The sequence below is a fragment of the Typopeltis vanoorti genome, chromosome 7 (genome assembly GCF_054136105.1).
Source record: "Typopeltis vanoorti isolate ZY-2024b chromosome 7, IOZ_Tvanoo_1.0, whole genome shotgun sequence".
NCBI classification, from domain to species: Eukaryota; Metazoa; Arthropoda; class Arachnida; order Uropygi; family Thelyphonidae; genus Typopeltis; species Typopeltis vanoorti.
Window position 1 is genome coordinate 136692602 of NC_143555.1, and position 20780 is coordinate 136713381.

The 20780-nt window shown below is 35.6% G+C and overlaps 1 protein-coding gene across 2 annotated transcripts in view; it reads left to right on the plus strand.

Annotated features, from left to right (window-relative positions):
- LOC150105108 (small ribosomal subunit protein eS7-like) overlaps positions 1 to 16786 on the plus strand; it is a 65018-nt gene extending 48232 nt beyond the window's left edge. For both annotated transcript variants that reach the window (XM_090396157.1, XM_090396158.1), the window contains exons 5-6: positions 5349 to 5499; positions 16664 to 16786. In XM_090396157.1, coding sequence (XP_090252283.1) covers positions 5349 to 5499; positions 16664 to 16741 — 229 coding nt within the window. In that variant the 3' untranslated portion in view covers positions 16742 to 16786. The remainder of the gene's footprint in view (positions 1 to 5348; positions 5500 to 16663) is intronic.
- The last annotated feature ends 3994 nt before the right edge of the window (positions 16787 to 20780 follow it).

Genomic DNA, 20780 nt, shown 5'->3' on the forward strand with positions numbered 1-20780 from the left:
AGCTGGTATGGTAGGAAGTCATCTGAAAAAATTTATATGGAATAAAAAAGAAATGAATCAATATACCAAGTTAATATACAAGACAAACTAATTTGAACTTGATCTGAGAGCTAGATTAGAAATAAAATACAATCCAAGACTGGAGACCACAGATGGAGACCATCAATCAATGGCAATATTCTATTAAAAATGATATTAGAAAGAACTTGCCATTGTTTGCAAGTTCTTTCCAAATATACTGTATTAATTTCATTGTAATTGTTTAATTGTAAAATTTCATTGTTTACCTGGTTCCCTGACAAAAACATTGGAAGTGGTGTGTGTGTGTGTGGGAGGGGGGCTTGTTTAACTAAGTGATGTGATGCCCCATTCAGCATGAAATCTTACGTACCATCATATGTGTTGGGTTTAAGCCATGGAGTAGTTTGGACTAAACTACAAATTTCCAGCCCATCTTTGTCTGATCAGTATCTGGGTAGATAGCTACTAATTGGGAGTACCATAAGCAGGTGAGGATTGAACATTAGGATCATAAGCCCTGGTTCTCTGTATGTTCTTTGCTAGGTCCAGTCTAGTGCACATTTAAAAATTCTTTTCCAGCCTGTTATAAATAATGGCAGAGTGGTTAGCACTGCTTTCCAGGCTGTGGATTCAAATCCTGTTGTAGGTTTGGATGTTTATGACCCCCCCCCCCCCCCCCACACACACATTGGGCTTCTTTAAAAGCCTAATGTGGGGATCTTCTGAGTTATTTGGGTTTGAACTTTAAGAAACACTGATCAGTGATACTCAAACTAAAATATCTATATTACAGTATAATCTTATAAGGATTTCCCACAGTTCTCTCTCTCTTCATCAAAAGGTTTTCTATAGATAACTTCCATCTTTAGCAGAATTGACATCCATCTTTTCTCCCTGTTTCTAGAAAACTGGAGTAACATGAGCAGCAGTTGCATGACATCATTTATGGTTTATTTGTTAACCCACTGAACCCGCTACTTCCTGTCATTTTTCTCAGTTCTGTTGAACAGCCTTCTCATGAAGTATTCCTCAATGATCACAACCTCCAGTTCTTTAAAAATAACCTTAATAGATTCTCTCTCTTAAATCCTGCACAGTGCATCAATTTTCTACATGCTCTGTAATCTCTCTTAGAATGATATATAATAAGGGAAGAAATTCCTTTTCATGTTGTGAAGGAGCATTCTTCTAATGTATATGGATGTGCAAACTGCAACCCATGGTCCAGTCTAGTGCACATTTAAAAATTTTTTCCAGTGTGTTATAATAATGGCAGAGTGGTTGGCATATCTGTTTTCCAACCAACAGGGTGTGGATTCAAATACTGCTGTGGGCTTGGATGTTTGATTGTCTTTAGGTGATAGATGAATTTCATTGCCATGTGTTAAGAGTGCCCTACTTATTGAAATGAATTTTAAAAAAAATTCCATTCCATCCATATATATATATATATATATATATTGATGTTTCACTTAGTAAGATGAAGTCACAAAAAAACAAACTGAAAACTCTTTTATAAATAATGTATTCTAGTGTCAAGACATTTTACTAATCTCTACAATCCTATTCTGTTTACATGACCATAGCACCTGAGATTAGCTCTGTTCGCACGTTCTTGAATGCTAATAGTGTTGCCTCTTTCCGATATCTAGATATCTGCTCACTCCTAATTTTTCTCAAAGCTCTTATCTGACCTCTTTAGCGTTTGAACAACTCTTATTTTTAACCTGTCAGATCCATTAGTAAAACTTAATTTGAACACTGTCTTATATATTAGCTTAATTTTTTGAGTAATTTCTCTTATTCTATATAAATTTATTCGACTGACTAACAATTCTTCTAGCTTTTTTTCTTTTTTCATCATCTATTCCCAGATTCAATTTGCCATCTGCACTAAAAATTATGCTTAAATAGTTGAAATAGGGAATTATGGTATTGGATTGTAAACTATTGGCATGGATAATAGGATGGCTGACTGATGGATATCAAAGTCGTATATCGGGGGGGGGGGGAGTGAATCGGCAAGATTCAAGGTAACCAGTGGTGTGCCTCATAGATCAGTCCTTGGTCCATTTGGGAAGGATTTGATATGTAACATAAAGCTATTTGCTGATAATGCAATGATAGGTAGGGTAATCAGGAGTGTTTCCAATATGCAACACTCTTGATTACAAATGGTTTCAATTGCAGAATGATTTGAATAGGCTGAAATTTGGGGCATATGAAAATGGCTGTCATTTAAGTGTTTCAATGCAAGTTCATGTGCACCTTGGTGTGATTAGATATCCAATGTCATATTATATTGGTGGGATTATGCTAGAAGAAATTGATCAGGATAGGGATCTTGGAGTTTTAGTAAACAGGAAGTTGAAGTTATAGCAAAAGTTATAGGAAGGGTCATACAGCAAAATTTGTAAATACAACTTGGAGAACAGTGGCAATGCTGAAAAGAACCTTGACATGTAAAGATAAAGTCATTTTGCCTCTTTACAAGCCTTGATAAGAAAGGGTTATGCACTTGAATTAGTGTGCACAGGTCTGGTTCTCCTGGTTTCCATGATGATTCTGATACAGTGGAGAGAATGCAAAGGGTGTCAAAAATATCAGGATTGTGGATTGATTCTTGTTTCATTTATTTCTTGAATGATATTTATATATTTGATTCTACAGTTCACCTTAGAATACTGATTATGAAGGCATAGATAATTTGTAGGCTGCAGGCACTAGCAAACAGGAGAAAGAGGGGTGATATGAATTAAACTTACAAACTTCTGAAAGAGATACAGAATTTCAGTAGATGGAATTTTTCATTTTATGGAGAGTGGGGAAGGATGCAAGAGCATCTATGAAAGTTGAGAATGAATGCTGTCAAGAAGGGAGTAGGGCTAGATTTTTCTCTCAGAGTAGTGCATGATTGGAATCGATTGCCATTGGATGTTTGTGTGCAAGTAGTGTGAATGAATTCAAGAACAGATATGACAGCTGGTGTAAGTAGTATGGGCCCTGCTCAATGAGTCCCTGACTCCCTGGAGGTCTCTTAATAATATTTAAAACATTAGTTTTCAACAGCATTTTTGCTTCTGAGTCTTCATGGATTGATTCTTGTTTCATTTATTTCTTGAATGATATTTATATATTTGATTCTACAGTTCACCTTAGAAAGCTGGTTGACTTTGATTATTTTTAAATTTTTTGTACATATTTTTCTTTCCATCCTACTAGCACATCTGAACATTAATTTCACTATCTTCTATATAAATGTATGGCATAAAAAAATAATTGCTCTGAATTTAAATTACTCTAAAAAGATCCTAAAAATAAAAATTTGTTAAACCCTGCACCTAATAAGAGCTCTTATTTTATATATATATATATATATATATATATATATATATATATATATATATATATATATATATATATATATATCACAAATGTAAAAATCCCTTATTATGGTTAGTCTGGCAGAGAACACCAAAATTATATAGTTACTAGCCAAGTAATTTAGCAAGTAATGTGCTTGATGCCCTGTATGCAGTTAAAAGATGAAAGCTTGTTACCCTAAAAAGACTACTGAAGCAGTGTCCTTTAAAAAGTGGCAGGTTCTGGAAATCTGTTTGTGCTTTATAGCAGTGGTCTCCAAACATTTTTGATCACATACCCCCAAGACAGAATAGCATGTATCTCCAATTGATTGAGCAAAAATCTATTGTAATAAGTATTATAAAGAGGAAATATGCCTTGTATCATCATATAATAAGTAAAAAAGCTAGATATTTTTACACATTATTTTTATTACTAATAGCTTACAAACATATTTATTACAATATTTAATGTGAACATTTAATGTTCACATTAAATATTGCAATATTTAATGCCTTGCATTTCTTTCATAATTTCTTGAAATTTTGGTTTGATGGCTTCTAATACTGCGATACGAAGGTCTGGTTCTAAGTTTAATTTATTTCGATATTTAATTGATATATTTACTATTGATACTATTGATAATATCAAAAACTTTTAAAAAATGTAAGCAATTTTGATAATATTAATTCACTATTTCTAGTGTAAACGTAAAAGTAAGCACAAAAAAAAGGCGTTAGAATTGCACAGAAACAGTGTATACTAAAAATCGTTAAACTTACTATTAATAGTCAAATAATTAATACAACTGTGGTGTCATCTGAGATAGCAGGATAACTAAGCAATTTTTCTTCTCTAGTTGGGCTTGTCAACACTAGGATGCTCTACAAACAATGGCAATGATAAGAAGTAAGAGATTTATTCCCAAGTTTTAAAAAACAACAGCTTTGCCACGGACAATTATGTGTGCAAAGTCGCCCAATGTGCACTACTTGCCAATTTAAGTTTACAGGATCGTTATAATGTCTTTGTCTATATTAGATATATGTTTAATTGATGAAAGAAAGTAATATTCTTTATCTTTAATTAATTTTTCCCTATCAATATAAAACTTTTTTGACGTACCCCCCACGTATCGACTTGCATACCCCCTGGGGTACATGTGCCCCACTTTGGAGACTACTGCTTTATAGAACCCTCTTGATCTAAACAAATGGATGTTCAAAGTTTAAATTCACAAAAAAAAAAAAAAAAAAAGCCAGTCACATTTACTGTACCCGGAACGTGCAGTCATAATACTTGAATGGCTGCTTGATATTCTGTGTTCATATTCAGATTAGTTCATTTGCCTTGTTATCTGGATTAAAATAGTAACATTAAAAGTTTTTTTCTTAATCTACAACAAACACATAAATCTGAATTAGCATATTCATGCTTTATGACTAATTTTAAAAATGACAAATATGGTAATTTAAAATTAGTAGTTTTCTTCAAAGGAACATAATAAATGTCCACTGTTTATTACCAATTACACAAACCACCTATCAGGCAGAGTTCATATTTTTAGTAATTCATTGCCAAGGCATCTCGTGCTGATGGTTTGTTTCCTTCTGTGATGAATATGACGATCCAACGCTTACTTTGGCATGGGGAGTAATGTATTCTGAGAAGTGCTTATCACGTGAAAAATTATATTCACTTAATTCAGAATTGTTAAAACAGGCATTATTTTTCACAAACTTGTAACAAATTAAGTTCTCAATCACTTTCACATTTGTTAATTACTTTATGAAAATAATGAATACCTATTGTCCTTGCTTTGAATGATTTGTCATCAAATTACAGGCCATTTAGGCTCTCTACTCAATTAATTGGTATACTTTAAATTATATTTTTTTATTTGTAATTTAGATGAAATATTAGACATCTTAATAATGTAACTTTTTATTATTAATGAATTTCAGTCGAACATTAACATCTGTTCATGATGCAATCTTAGAAGACTTGGTGTATCCTGCTGAAATCGTAGGGAAAAGAATCCGTATCAGATCAGGTGGATCACGTATAACTAAAGTGCATCTTGATAAAAATCAGCAGACAAATATTGAACATAAAGTGAGTATTATACTTTTGCCTTATTTGAGTACTTGGCTTTAATGTTTTAATTAATTTTCCTTCTGTGATGAATATGATGATCCAACGCTTACTTAGGCATGGGGAGTAATGTATTCTGAGAAGTGCTTGTCATGTGAAAAATTATATTCACTTAATTCAGAATTATTAAAACAGACATTATTTTTCACAAACTTTTAACAAATTAGTTAAGTTTGATATCATTAGTGAAAAAAAAAAATAATAATAATACGTTCACTCTAGTTGCTATTATATGTAACTAACTGCCATGTGTATTAAAACACCAAAATGTTTTCGATACTAGCATCCCTTTTCTCACTCCTTTTGGTTAATTTCTAAATTAACCAAAAGGAGTGGGAGTAAATTAACTATTACAGAATTAATTATCTGGTTTTGCCTATGTTTAATGTTGTACAACGCATGATGAACAGTTAACTTCCCTAAATAGGTTCCTGAATTGCAGAAACCAGGGAATGCCTTATGTTCACTTTTATAGTTTCCTTCATTTCTGTAACACTTCACCTTAAGTTGTTTAAAACAAATGCAAACACAATTGTTATGGTTATCTTATAATTGATCAGTTAAATTTCTAAAATCTGTTTCTGTGGACAATATATTGTACAGAGTGATGGGAGCTTCTTGGGGTGATTTTGATATTAAGAGACTTAAAATTTACTTCCTGTTGAAGTTAGAGGCTAACGTCAACAGGAAGTGACGTGAAGACATGCATTCACCTGTGTATGTGTGTAAGAGAGTGACCACTTGCTCTCATCTGAAACTAAAGTAAACAATCACTGTAGGAAATAGATACATTTTTAAATAATAAAGCAACACGTAAAAACCACAGTGATATCTTGAATTAGTAAAAGGACAGATATTTTGTACTAAAATTAATAGTACATCTTCAGTGTCTGTAACAGTAATAGGAATGGAATACAAACAAAATGTTCGGTGGATCACCTATTAAAATACAATTATTACCGCATGCTAGGAAATAATAGAAATAACAAATTTAATCTATTAAGATAAATGGTTTTTTACATAAGATAAAAGTCTCCCAGATCTTTGAGAGAGACATGCAGTTATTTCTATTTAAATTCGGTCGGTGTAAGATAGTTTCACAACTTTCTTTGAATAAGCTTTTATATTTGAATCTGCATCTATGGAGGAGAACTGCTTTATCCCACTGGACACTGAGTAGAGTCGATACTGTGCTGTTACAGACCAGACTTCAGAGGTTTGTTATAATCAATATAATATTGATGTTCTTTTATTCGTTTTTCCAAAGAACAGCAAGTTTGTCCAAAATAAGAGACATCGCAAAAGAACATCAATATTATATTGATTATAACAAACCTCTGAAGTCTGGTCTGGCACAGCACAGTATTGACTCTACTCATAGTGTCCAGTGGGATAAAGCAGTTCTCCTAAATAGATGCAGATTCAAATATGAACGCTTATTCAAAGAAAGTTGTGAAACTATCTTACATTAGATTAAATTTGTTATTTCTATTATTTCCTAGCACCCGGTAACAATTGTATTTTAATAGGTGATCCACCGAACGTTTTGCTTGTATTCCATTCCTATTACTGTTACAGACACTGAAGATGTAGTATTAATTTTAGTACGAAATATCTATCCTTTTACTAATTAAAGATATCACTGTGGTTTTTACGTGTTGCTTTATTATTTAATTACTATGCCACAGGTTCCACTAAAAATCGTAAATTTTTAAAGGCACTCAAATATATAGATTTGCAAATTTATCTTCTTCATGGTCACTTGAATAAAAAGGCTAATAAAGGTAGCATTCAGTGGAATAATTTAGCCTACAACCTCTGTACCCATTAGTTTTATCATCATCATCAAATTCCTGCCATGTACCCTCAAGGGGTGTCATGTACCCTACAGGATATGATAGTACTACATGAAAAAAAAATTACATCATTACTAACTTCCTATCTACAATTTTCCTCTAAATCAGTCTGTTACTTGTCAAGACTCGAACATTATCAAATCTTATATTTCTAGTCGTCTAAGGCACTTTGTACCATATCAATCCACCTATATCTTGGTCTTCCTCTGGGTCGTTTTGCTGCCAACCTGGCAGAGAACATTTGTTTTGCTAATCTTCGCCCATTCTGTTTAAGTGACCATACCACCTGAGATTAGCTCTGCTAACGCATTCCTGGATGCTGACAATGTCAAGTTCTTTCCTAATATCCTCGTTTTTAATATGATACTGCCATTGATGCCATCTGTTCACGCCTATAATCTTTCTCAGGACTATCATATCTGCAGTCTCTAGTCTTTGATCAAGTGTTTTACTTCTGACCGAGCTCTCAGATCCATAAGCTAAAACTGGTTTGAACACTGTCTTGTGTACAGCTAATTTAATGTTCCGACTAATTTCTCTCTTATTCCATATGAATTTATTCAATTGACTTCCCACCATACCAGCTTTGCTGATTCTGTTGTCTATTTCTATATTTAATTTACCATCTTCACTAAAAATCGTGCCTAAGTAGTTGAAATGTTTTACTTGTTCCACAGGTTCTCCATTCACAACACAGTTGACATTTTCAATGATTCTGCCTATTTTCATTGTCATTGTCTTTTTATTGCTGACCTTCATACCATATCTATTACAAAAGTTATTCAATTTAGTAAGAGAATCTTGCAGACTTGTAGCGGATTTATTTAGAAGTATAACATCATCTGCATAAAGCAAAGAGCTGTTAACATCTCCAATTTTGATATCATGTTTAATATCACTTTCCTTCATAATGTGATCCGTATAGATAATAACAGAGGGGATAATGTACATCCTTGTCTCACACCAGATTTAACATTAAACCATCTTCCTGTACTTCCTTCAATTCTAACTGCTGACTTACAACTTCAAATAAAGACTAAGTATTGCCTGATATAATGCTCCATTGACACCATATAACTGTAGCATATTGAATAGCTTCTCTCTTGGCACCTTGTCGTATGCCTTTTCCAAATCGACAAAACTTAAATACAGATTTTTATTATATTCCCATGCTTTCTTGACTATTTGTCGTAAAGTGAAGGTCTGATCCTGACAGCCTCTATTTGGCCTGAATCCAGCTTGTTCTTCACCAAGCTTTTCTTCCACAATTCTTCTCAACCGTTTCTCAAGTATACTTGCATAGATCTTGCCAGGAACACTCAGTAGGGAAATACCTCTGAATTCTCACATTCAGTTTTATTTCCCTTATGAGTGCTATGAGAGCTCTACTCCAGTCATTGGGAATTCATCCCTCTGTCCCAGGCTTTCTGAACTATGCAGTGCAGCCACTGTAAGACTTTTATACCACCATACTTCAGCATTTCTGGTCGTATATCATCTACTCCTGCTGCCTTTCCACATTTCAAGCCTCTGATGGCTTTTTCTACTTAAATGTATGGATATGTATTCCTGATTGCATGCCTGGTCAGCGTTTTTTACCACTGTACTGTCATCACTGCTTGTTTCATTTAGCAGTTTTCAAAGTAATTACTCCATACTTCAAGGATATCTTTTTCTCCCGTTTTCATGTCACCTTTATCATCTCTAAATCCTTTTACAGCACTCTTTCCTCCATTCCTAAGTTCCATGCCAAAGTCTTCCCATGACTTGTTTAGCTAGTTTTACACAGTGTTTAGCATTCTTACGTTTGTCTCTGTATTCTCTAAGAGCACAAGCTGACTTATTTGCCAGGAACTTTTGATAGGCTTTCTTCTTTTCCTTCGCTGCCTCTTTAACTTCTTGTTTCCACCACGGAGTTCTAATTTTTCTATCCTTGGAGACAACTTCACCACATGCCTCTCTAGCTGAATCGATCAGGGCTTTCTTCAAGGCTTGCCACTGAATCTCCAAGGTTTGATTCCTGTTCTCAAACTCTTTCATTTTTTCTTCAATAATCTTTGTGTATTTTAGTCTACAGCTCGCATCTGGCTGCTCAACTTTTATTCGCTTTAAAACTTTCTTACATGTTATTCTTTTCAATATGAAATTCAAGTTTATCCTGCTCAAGACTAAATAGTGATCACTTCCAATTTCAAATCCTCTGTACACTCTGGTGTCCTGCACCAGGGAGAAAACATCACTACCAACAATAACATAGTCAATGAGACTTCTTATTCCTTGCCTCTTCTCTCCATGTGAATTTGTGCACATTTTTATGTTGGAACATGGCGTTAGTAATAACCAGTCCATGTCCTGAGCAGAAATCCAACAGATATTTGCCATTATTATTAGCTTTGCTCTTTTCTCCAAATTTTCCCAAAATATTTTTGTATATCTGACAATCATTTCCCACTCTGCTATTTAGATCCCCAACAAGGACCAACTTTTCCTTTTTCATTATGTCAGTTGCTTTTTTTAAAGCCTCAAAAAATTCCTCCACTTGTACCTTAGTAGAACCTTCTGTGGGACCATAGGAACAAATAAGTCTCATTGTCCAGTTCCCCATAATCATATTTGCCCACATTACTCTACTTGAGACTGACTGCCATTCAAGAAGATTAGCCTCTTATTTTGTGTTGAATACTATGGCTGCTCCTTCTTTTCCTTGATTGTCATTGCCTGAATATAACATTTTGTATTTATTGTTCAGAAAGATCTCACCAGTTTTTGTCTTTTTTGTTTCAGTCACCCCTATTATGTCGATCTGGTACTTATCTAATTCCTTAGCTAGCTCCATTTCTTTGCCATTCAGGCTTCTTATGTTGATAGTACCAATCTTTGACTTTGGTGATGTTGAGTTGGGGTGTGTTTTCAGATTTGTTCCAGTAGCTGACTTTTTGCTGTTCACCCTGGTTCCCTGGCAAAAACAATGGGGGGGGAGCTTGTTTAACTGGGCGATGCCCCAGCCAGCATGAAATTTTGTCATGTTGTACCATCATTTACCCATTAGTTTTAAAGAATCTTTATCAGGGTTTTACAGAGACCAACTAACTCATCTTCAGGGTCACCTGAAGATGAGTCAGTTGGTCTCATATGGTGGTGGAAGGGTTTTTCCTTTAGAAAACTCAAGTTTTTCATTACAAAACAGCAAACTGACCAGAAGAACATCCAATTTTGTAGCCATAGGATTACCCACTCATAAGCAGTATCAAGTCTCTAAGAAGCCATGTTGTGTGGGTGTAGTAAGCCACTGAGCCTAACATGAAAAATAAGAGAAGCTTTTTAGCCTGATCTTATTCCACACAGAGCTTTCAGTGCGCCTCTTAGAAAACCATTTCCTTTCCCCCACCACTAGGTGCTTTTAATGGCCTGTAATTTCCCCTCCCCTGCTTTCCACTATTGATTGGTAATTGGCAGTCATTGGTATTTTAAGCTTTGAATATCTCATCTACCCCCCCCCCCCCCATCTGATCCCACCAACATATAGGCTGTGAATACCTTTCAGTCATATAACTTGGTTTTATAGAATTCTAAATAATGCAATAGGGCAGTTAATCCTATATTATATACATTCTGCTATACATGTATACTGAGTGGGGTCCAGAGTCTCTTAAATATGTAAGGATAAAACTGATTGCTTTGTTACCTTATGTCATAATATTTCAGATTAAAACAAAAATATTAATTCAGATCTTACCAATCTTAATTTTGGACTTTTGTATTGAGGGAATTAATCTAAATCATTGTGAATTAACTTGAAAACATGGCTGAAAGTAGCAAAATTGATGTCAAGAGAAGAATTCAAGACAAGATATTCACTAGCATGCAGAACTAGTTGTTTTGATCTCCAAATTTGGCCACCAGACTACACTCTTTTTGTGTATGGCCTTCTTTTTCATAACTTAAAACATTTAAGAGTTTTGTTGGTCCCTTTAAATCTTCACAAAATACTTGAAGAAATTTTATAAAATATAGCATTGTTCAACGATTCCACGCTGTGGGTTTTCAGCAGCCATTCAGTTAGGCAGGGCTGCCGTCATATTTCAAGGTATAGCATCTTAAGTATGTGAGCATTTTTGAATGTGGATTCTGGCATTATCACTTTTTGAATATGGTTCACTGTAGTGATCGTTTCGACGTATGTGAAAGAACATGAAGATATCAGAACAAAATTTGACATTATTTAAGACTGTGGAATGGAAGAAGAAAGATAGAACTGTTTGAAGTAAAGTTGGCAGGATAAAGAAGATGATTAATATTATATATGAGTTGTGCAGTTAGGAGTATTTTGAAAGATTGAAATATAGGATCTGGTCAAATTAGAGACCTGACAAATAGTAGACCACTGGAAGAAAGTTGATAGGGCTTCAATTATAAAATCTTGATTGTGATAATACAACATCAGTATTGTTGGTTTATCACAATACCCTTGCAAATTTACACCATAAAATATTGACACATAAATCTGAGCTAAAATATTGGTGAACTAACCAGTACATAGATTTATAATTAGAGGAACAAAAAGAGCCAAATCATTATTAATGGTACAGTTAAGAACTTGTTGCTGATTATAGGCTTCATCTTATACCAACTAATAGTATGAATACGTGTGTAGAGGCTTAAGTGCTGTGAGGACATCATGTTGGAGGCTTAATGGATTTTTTGCAACACTCAAAGAATTAAAATAGACTAATACTTCCTATATTTCGTCATAGTCACTAGGACATCTACGGGATTACAAAAAAATTATTAATGTAACATATGCACAAATAACAAACAATACTAAGCCCAACCACGTGGGTGACACTAAAGTCCTATCTAGGTAGAGCGCCCTCTAAGGGCAGTAGTAGGTGGCCTGGAATGTAAGGTGGGAACTCTGGTGATGAGTGTTTCCCAAATCTTCGGAAGCTTAATGCACCCATATTTATTGAAATTTGGTTGGTTTTTGAGAGCTGCTGCTGCTTCTAAGAAAAGTCTCCCTTTCTTGAATTTGCTGCGGTGGAGCATGGTGGTTTTCTTCCATGATACTCTGTGGGTGGTGTCCAAAACATGGTCAGCCAAGCCTGAATGGCCATAGTTGTGTTTGTAGATGTAAGACTTGTGTTCCTCTAGACGGATGGATGCTGATCTGCCTGTCTGTCCAAAGTATGCCAGCTTACAGGAACAGGGTACTTTGTAAACTCCAGGCAGAGAGAGAGGAGGGAGCTGTTCTTTCATAGAACGGATAAGGGTAGCCAGTTTGCGGTGAGGCTTATATGCTGTGTGTAGATTGTATTGTTTTAGTATCTTGGCTATTTTTTCAGATGTGCCACGGATGTAGGGTATGGTGATGGCATTTTTAAAATCTTGTTGACGAGAAGGAAGGGGAATGGAGGAGGAGTTGATTATTTTTTTGATACTGTGATCGCTGTAGCTATTGGAGAGAAAAGTGCTGTGTATGTGGTTAAGCTCATTAGTGAGGGCGGTTCCACTGGAACAAAGATTGTGGGCTCTCTTGGTAAGAGTTTTAATAATGCCATATTGTTGAGAGGGGTGGTGGTGGGAGAGTTTGTGAATGTATCTGCCTGTGTATGTGGGTTTTCTGTATACGGTGAAGGTAAGTGTATCATTAGGCAGGCGTGTGACTAAGGTGTCTAGGAAGGGTAAACAATTGTTCTTTTCCTTTTCCATAGTGAACTGGATTCTTGGATGTAGACTATTGAGATGACTGAGGAAAGAGTCTAACGTGTCTGGGCCATGAGGCCAAATAGAGAACACATCATCTACATATCTTGGCCAGATAGAAGGTTTGAGTGGGGCTGAGTCTATGGCTCGTTTTTCGAAATCTTCCATATAGAAATTGGCAAGGGGGGGTGAGAGGGGGGAACCCATGGCAGTTCCTCTATCTGCTTGTAGATTTTGTTGTTCCACGAGAAATATCCAGAGTTAATGGCAAAGGAAAAGAGATCTAAGATGTCAGAGGGAAAAACCTTTTCTAAGAGAGAGAAGGTGTCAATTAAGGGAATATTGGTAAACAAAGAGGAGATATCAAAGCTTACCAATGTCTGTCTTCTTCAAGGTTAAATTTTCTGTGAGGGCTTTAAATAAAAATAAAAAACTCGACCCACTTTAAAGCCCTCACAGAAAATTTAACCTTGAATAAGACAGACATGTTGGTAAGTTTTGATATCTCCTCTTTGTTTACCAATATTCCCTTAATTGAAACCCACAGACACAGGCAGATACATTCACAAACTCTCCCACCACCACCACCCCTCTCAACAATATGGCATTATTAAAACTCTTACCAAGAGAACCCACAATCTTTGTTCCAGTGGAACCGTCCTCACTACTGAGCTTAACCACATACACAACACTTTCCTCTCCAATGGCTACAGCGATCACAGTATCAAAAAATAATCAACTCCTCCCCCATTCCCTGTCCTCGTCAACAAGATTTTAAAAATGCCATCACCATACCCTACATCCGTGGCACATCGGAAAAAATAGCCAAGATACTAAAACAGTACAACCTACACACAGCATATAAGCTCCACTGCAAACTTGCTACCCTTATCCATTCTACGAAAGATCAGCTCCCTCCTCTCTCTCTGCCTGGAGTTTACAAAGTACCCTGTTCCTGTAAGCTGGCGTACTTTGGACAGACAGGCAGATCAGCATCCATCCGTCTAGAGGAACACAAATCTTACATCTTCAAACACAACTATGGCCATTCAGGCTTGGCTGACCATGTTTTGGACACCACCCACAGGGTATCATGGAAGAAAACCACCATGCTCCACCACAGCAAATTCAAGAAAGAGAGACTTTTCTTAGAAGCAGCAGCAGCTCTCAAAAACCAACTAAATCTCAATAAATATGGGTGCATTAAGCTTCCGAAGATTTGGGAAACACTCATCACCAGAGTTCCCGCCTTACATTCCAGGCCACCTACTACTGCCCTTAGAGGGCGCTCTACCTAGATAGGACTTTAGTGTCACCCACGTGGTTGGGCTTAGTATTGTTTGTTATTTGTGCATATGTTACATTAATAATTTTTTTGTAATCCCATAGATGTCCTAGTGACTATGACGAAATATAGGAAGTATTAAAGTCTATTTTAATTCTTTTTGAGTGTTGTAAAAAATCCATTAAGCCTCCAACATAATAGTATGAATGTACTTTGTTAGATGTGAATTTGGACTTTATGCTTTTACATGAACTTGGAGACTTTACATAGCTCTTATGTCTTGCTCGTGATATCTGAAATTGATATAAACTCCTTTAACATTAAAAGGCTTAAAGAATAATATTTTGAACTGATAATGTTGACACAGTGAATACCAGCTCCGTTGTGAATTGATCTTTTAAAATTGGAGATACACTTGAGTGCCACTATCTCCTAGACTTGGTACATCAGATGCCTAATAGCGGCTTAAACATTTTAAAAGATATTTAAGAAATGCAAATAAGTAAACTTTTATTTATACTAAGTAAAGAGATTGAACTTTTGCACTTGGAACTGAGTCAATTACATGACATTTGAATGGAGATGGAACACAAGTTCTTCATGCTGGCAGGACCTGCATTGTACGTTTAGAAATCATTAATAAATGGCAAAGAAAATTGATAGGTAGCAGCTAATAATAAAGTTAATGCAATTATAGGATATAATGATAGCATTCCATGTCTCTTGAGGCATAGATGTATGTGTTGGGAAATTTATAATAGATGCTGAGTCATTGTTCCATGCAGTTCATTTTCCAGATGTAATTGCATCTTAGTTATTAAGGTTCAACTTCTTTTTAACATTAACTGATCTTAAATTCCCTTTAACATTTTAAATTCTCTTCTTGCATGCTGGTTAACTATAATTAAATTGATGTTCCTATGTGATGGCATGAACCATACCTTTTGAGGGCAGAGGAACAAAACTGCTTTATAAAGTTCCAGTCAGAGCCACTGAATATCATGCTATTCCTTCTCTTTGTGAATGGTATTAGCTTAAAGGAATTATGTTACATAAAGGTTATGGTTCCAAACCATTACACAAACAAGTTACAGGCTAGTAATTTCTCGCTTCCGGCATATTCTGTGACTTATCTTTCACAGTTGTGCACATTTCCTGCACAACTGATAAACTAAACTGTCTTGGCTTTCGTAGCCCATATTACTTGGCGAATTATTCCAATTGGTATTGTACATCGTAGTTCCATTTCTTTAATATAATAACAGGTATGTATTATACGTATAAATCTTACCAATATCAGTTTTTATGACTTAGTAGAATAATATGCATATATTGGATTATAGAGTATAAGCTCAGAAGTTGAATATTTGCTACCAGAATATAATGATTCCATATGGAATTAGTTGGTCAAAATTCCTATCCTGAAATGTATTTTTGATCAAAATACTTGATACTCTTGTTTTTTTAGACCTAAAGACAAAATAAATAGGAAAAGTTTTTCTCTTGGAAAAAAAAATTCAGGTCAGAAAGGGTTAAAGCAGGTCTCATTCCCAGTCACTAAGTTTTGTGAGAAATGACTAATTGTAGATGGGAGGAGGGGGGGGGGGGCTGTTATTTAAGCTCAACTCATAAGAATAGTTGTGTAACATTTTGCACGTCGGTTTCTGTCTTACAGTTACATTCAATGTTATTGTTTCTAAATCACTTGAAGAGTTTTTCATTTTTCATTTTTTTTCCCCCTACTTTGATGATAGTTTCATGTAATACACACCCATACTTTTGGAATTATAGTGAAGTCAGCACGTGTAATATCACTGATATTGTAGCACAAGATATCTTACCAATGACTTCCTTTGATCAAGAAAACCCAGGTTTAGATACCCATCATAGTATGAAAGGAACATGCATAAATGCTTTTCAATTGATAGTGAGTTGGCTAAGCTCGTGGAAGTAGTAGGTTTTTTTATTTCATCCCACTGCATGTGCATTGTCCAATTTGCAGGCTTAATTTCAATAGTAAACTGATCTTCAGATGAAGCCAAGATTGATATCCTAGGAAAGCAAGATTATTACAGAATCGCAAGACCTCAGGCGGCATATAATCAGAAGTCACACTGATCTAAGACTTGTAGATGTGTGCTGCATGGTATTTTTCTGTCTTTAATCTTTAGCTGTTCCATTGTCATATGAATATCAGAGTAACATTTTAATTTTGATCCTAGTGTATATTGTATGTGGGATATATATATACTGTAATACTTACTTTTTTTTTCTTTTTCAGATTGACATTTTTACAGCAGTATACAAAACTCTCACAGGGAAGGAAGTTGTATTTCAGTTTCCTGAGCCTTTATTTTAAACGAATAAATGGAATTATGAAATAAAAAATGTGTTTTCTTTTTAAGTCTGAAAATCATTCTCACGAAAATACTTTTCCTCACCAAAGCAAATTATTTAGCTGTTTTGCAAACACTTATGGTGTTAATTCTTTTTACATACCTTTTGGTGTAAATTCTGCTGCAAAGACAGATTTTAATGGGCATGGTATTTTGCACATTTGTCTCTTTAATTGTTTTCAGGAACTACAGAAATCATCTTTTCATTCTTGTAGAGTAGCATTTCTCAGTCTGGTTATAGACCCATATTTAAGGAAATGATATACCTAGTCTAGCCATTAATACTGTTGCAATTTAAACAGTGCATAAACCTTTATTAACATTTAAATCTATCAGTAAATCATTTACAGCTTTCAGCACATACAAACTGTATAACATGCATATAGCAGCACTCAATGTTAGAAATGTTCCCCCTTTTGCCTTCATGCATGCCTAAAGTCTGTGAGGCCACATATCGATGGCAGCATACACAATATCCAATGGTAATGCTTCCACTGCTCACTCCAAATTCTTCATGCAGACGATGCTAGGGTGTTGTTTCTTGCAGACCACGTTGACCACAATTTGAAGTTCAACAGATTCAGATCAGTACTTCCAGATGGCCAATCAGATGGTGATATGTGGTTGGGTGCATTTGCCTCCAACTACTGTTATGTGGTCCTTACTTTGTATGTAGAGGCTGAGTCCTGTTGGAGAGTCTGCTGGTGAAACAGGGTGTTGTTCAAGGAACACCACAGGTTCCACAATGTCTTGATACACTTTGGTGAGTTTTGACTCCTTTCTCACAGAAATGCAACTTGGATACCCCTGTGATATGTCACCCCATCAAACCATCACTGAAGTGAGGTGATGACCTCTGCATGCTGGGTGCTATGGGATGTGCTGTGTGACCATTTGGAGCATATACCCAATCATTTTGGAGTTAAATGACTGATGTTGAAAATCTTCTCATCTGTGAAGAAGGATATCTGCTTGTTTCTTGTACCACTGGAGAAGTGCCTTTTGATTTTATGACCTTCTACCCCGTAAGTTGTGGTGTAATGAAGTTTATTAGATATATTCACAAGAATATTTTATTGCAAATATTTCAACCAGAAAATAACTGGTCATCATCAACTGTGATGGCGCATAAGATTTGGTATTAGGAAGTGTCCAATAGAACGATAGTTTCTCATCCCCAACACAAGCTCACTCATTTGCCAGGAACTTCCTGTGTCCGCCATGGAGTTGTAATTTTTTTTATCCTTGCAGACAACCTCAACACATGCCTCTTTGGTTGAATCAATGTTTTCTTCAAGGTTTGGTTCCTGTTCTCGAACTTTCATTTTTTCTTGAATAATGTTTGTGCATTTTAGTCTGAGAGCTGCTCAACTTTTATTCACTTTAAAACTTTCTTAAATGTTCTTCTTTTCAATATGAAATTCAATTTTATCCTGCTCAAGACTAAATGGTGATCACTTCCCATTTTAAATCCCTTGCACACTAGTTTCCTGCACCAATGAGAAAACATCACTATCAACAATAGCATAATCAATGAGACTTCTTATTCCTTGCCTCTTATCTCCATGTTAATTTATGCACATTTTTATGTTGGAACATTGTGATAGTAATAACCAGTCCGTGTCCTGAGTAGAAATCCAATAGGTATTTGCCTGTTGAATGACAGGCAGGAGACTGCCTGCCATTTGAGAAAATTAGCTTCGTATTTAGTGTTGAATACTCTGGCTACTCCATCTTTTCCTTGATTGTCATTGCCTGAATTTTCTTGCTCCTTAACTAGCTCCATTTCTTTGCCATTCGGACTTCTCATGTTGATAGTACCTGAGTGTGTTTTCAGGATTTGTTCCAGTAGCTGACTTTTCACTGTTTGCCCTGGTTCCCTTGCAAAAACAATAAAGGTGTGGTTTAACCTGGTGGCTCCCCACCCCAGCATAAAATTCTCTCCTGTTGTACCATCATTTCATATGTCGTTTAAGCCAATAAAAATAAAGTTTGGTTCAGCTAAATCTTAAATTGCCAGCCCATCCTCGTTCATTCAGTATCCAGATGGATACCTAACAGGGTGCACCATGAGAAGGTGTGGATTGGACATAAAGGTCAGAAGTCCTGGTCGGTTCTCCACATTCCTTTAAAGGCTATGTGGAGGTCTCTTCTCAGTTATTACAGCTTTGACCCTTAAGCACCCCGTTATACTTGATTTTATTTAAAAAAAAAAAACTATTTTCTAATGAGGGCTTCAAAAATAAAGGGTAAAAGGTGTCTGCAACTCAATATAGTTTGAGAAATGCTGTACTAGATTCTTACATGTACCACCACTGAATTAGAAACTTCACAGAAATCTGGTTTCTGTATAGGTATGCAACTGCTAATACCAATCCTCTTTGCATATCTTTGCATATAATTTGATGAGATATGGGTCAGAAATGGTCCTCATTAAATGCTTTCACCAATTGCTCCACGTAGGAAGTTCCGTTTGTCTATTCAAGCCTTCTCGGATGATGGCGATTGTGCTTATGTTGACATAAGAAACGCAATGTCTTATGATAACAGTTATGTCTCTTGGACAACAAAGTGGGTTATTTTTCCACTGATTCAACACCTGGGATATCTCACCTTTTTTAGTAACCAGTCAGCTCTGCTGTTATGAACGTGGCTCAGCCTGATGCACCCACAATAAGCCTTTTATTGAACTCAAATGATCCTTTATTTTTTCCAGTGTGATCTATTGACCAGCAGCATTCTTAAATAGTTGCCTAGAACATGTAATGCATGTGACCAAGAATTTTTTATGTATATTTTGCATAGGTAACTTTACATTTACATAAAGGTTTCTAATCAGTGGTCAGGTATGTGTAGAAACAAATTCATTGCGTATTGGTTATCTAGAACTACTGGTGCCTGAGTAATTCTGCGACTTCATTCTGGGCCAGATAACATAATTGGTTAATCAAGTATTTAATCACCTGCTTGTACCACTAGTAAATAGCATTATATAATCACTTCTCTATTAACTGATTGCATTTTGCTTATGTGTCACTGACTTTACCCGAGATCTAGATATGTCATCTGTACAAATAAAATACTATGGACAGAACCTGCTTATATGTATATGTGTGTTACAGAATCGTATCCAGCTAAATCTGGATATAATTCTATAACACACGATGAATAACATGGATAAGAATTACAATTTGGTCTCACTATTTCATCTGCCTCAGCCAGTAGGTAGGTTAATCAGCTTCTGTTTCAGTCCAGATAGTTTTGCAATTATTTCTTCTCTGAAGCAACTCAAAGTCATAATGGAAAAATAAAAATACTTTAAATAAATGAAAAATAAATCAAAGCTATACAACCGATAGGAGACCTCCACATAGCCTTCAAAGGAATGCAGAGAACCAATCAGCGCTTCTGACCTAATGCCCAATCCTCACCTTCTTGTGGTGCACCATTTAGGTATCTACCTGGATACTGAACAAACAAGGATGGGATTTAGCTGACCAAATTGTATTCTCATTGGCTTAAACCAAAATAAGAAATGATGGTACAACATGACAGAACTTCATGCCGGTTGGGGAATTTCCCAGTTAAACAAGACCCCCCCCCCTGTTATTTTTGCCATGGAACCAGGACAAACAGCGAAAAGTCAGCTACTGGAAGAAATCCTAAAACCCAACCCAACTCAATATCACCAGAGTTCAAGATTGGTACTCTCAACATAAGAAGCCTGAATGGCAAAGAAATGGAGCTAGCTGAGGAATTGGATAAGTACCAGATCGTTATAATAGGGATGACTGAAACAAAAAAAAAAGGCAAAAACTGGTGAGATCTTTCCGAGCAATAAATACAAAATGTTATTTTCAGGCAATGACAATCAAGGAAAAGAATTAGCAGCCTTTGTATTCAACACTAAATAAGAGGCTAATCTTGAATGGCAGTCTCAAGTAGAGTGACGTGGGCAAATATCAGAATGGGGAACTAGACAATGTGACTTACTTGTGCCTA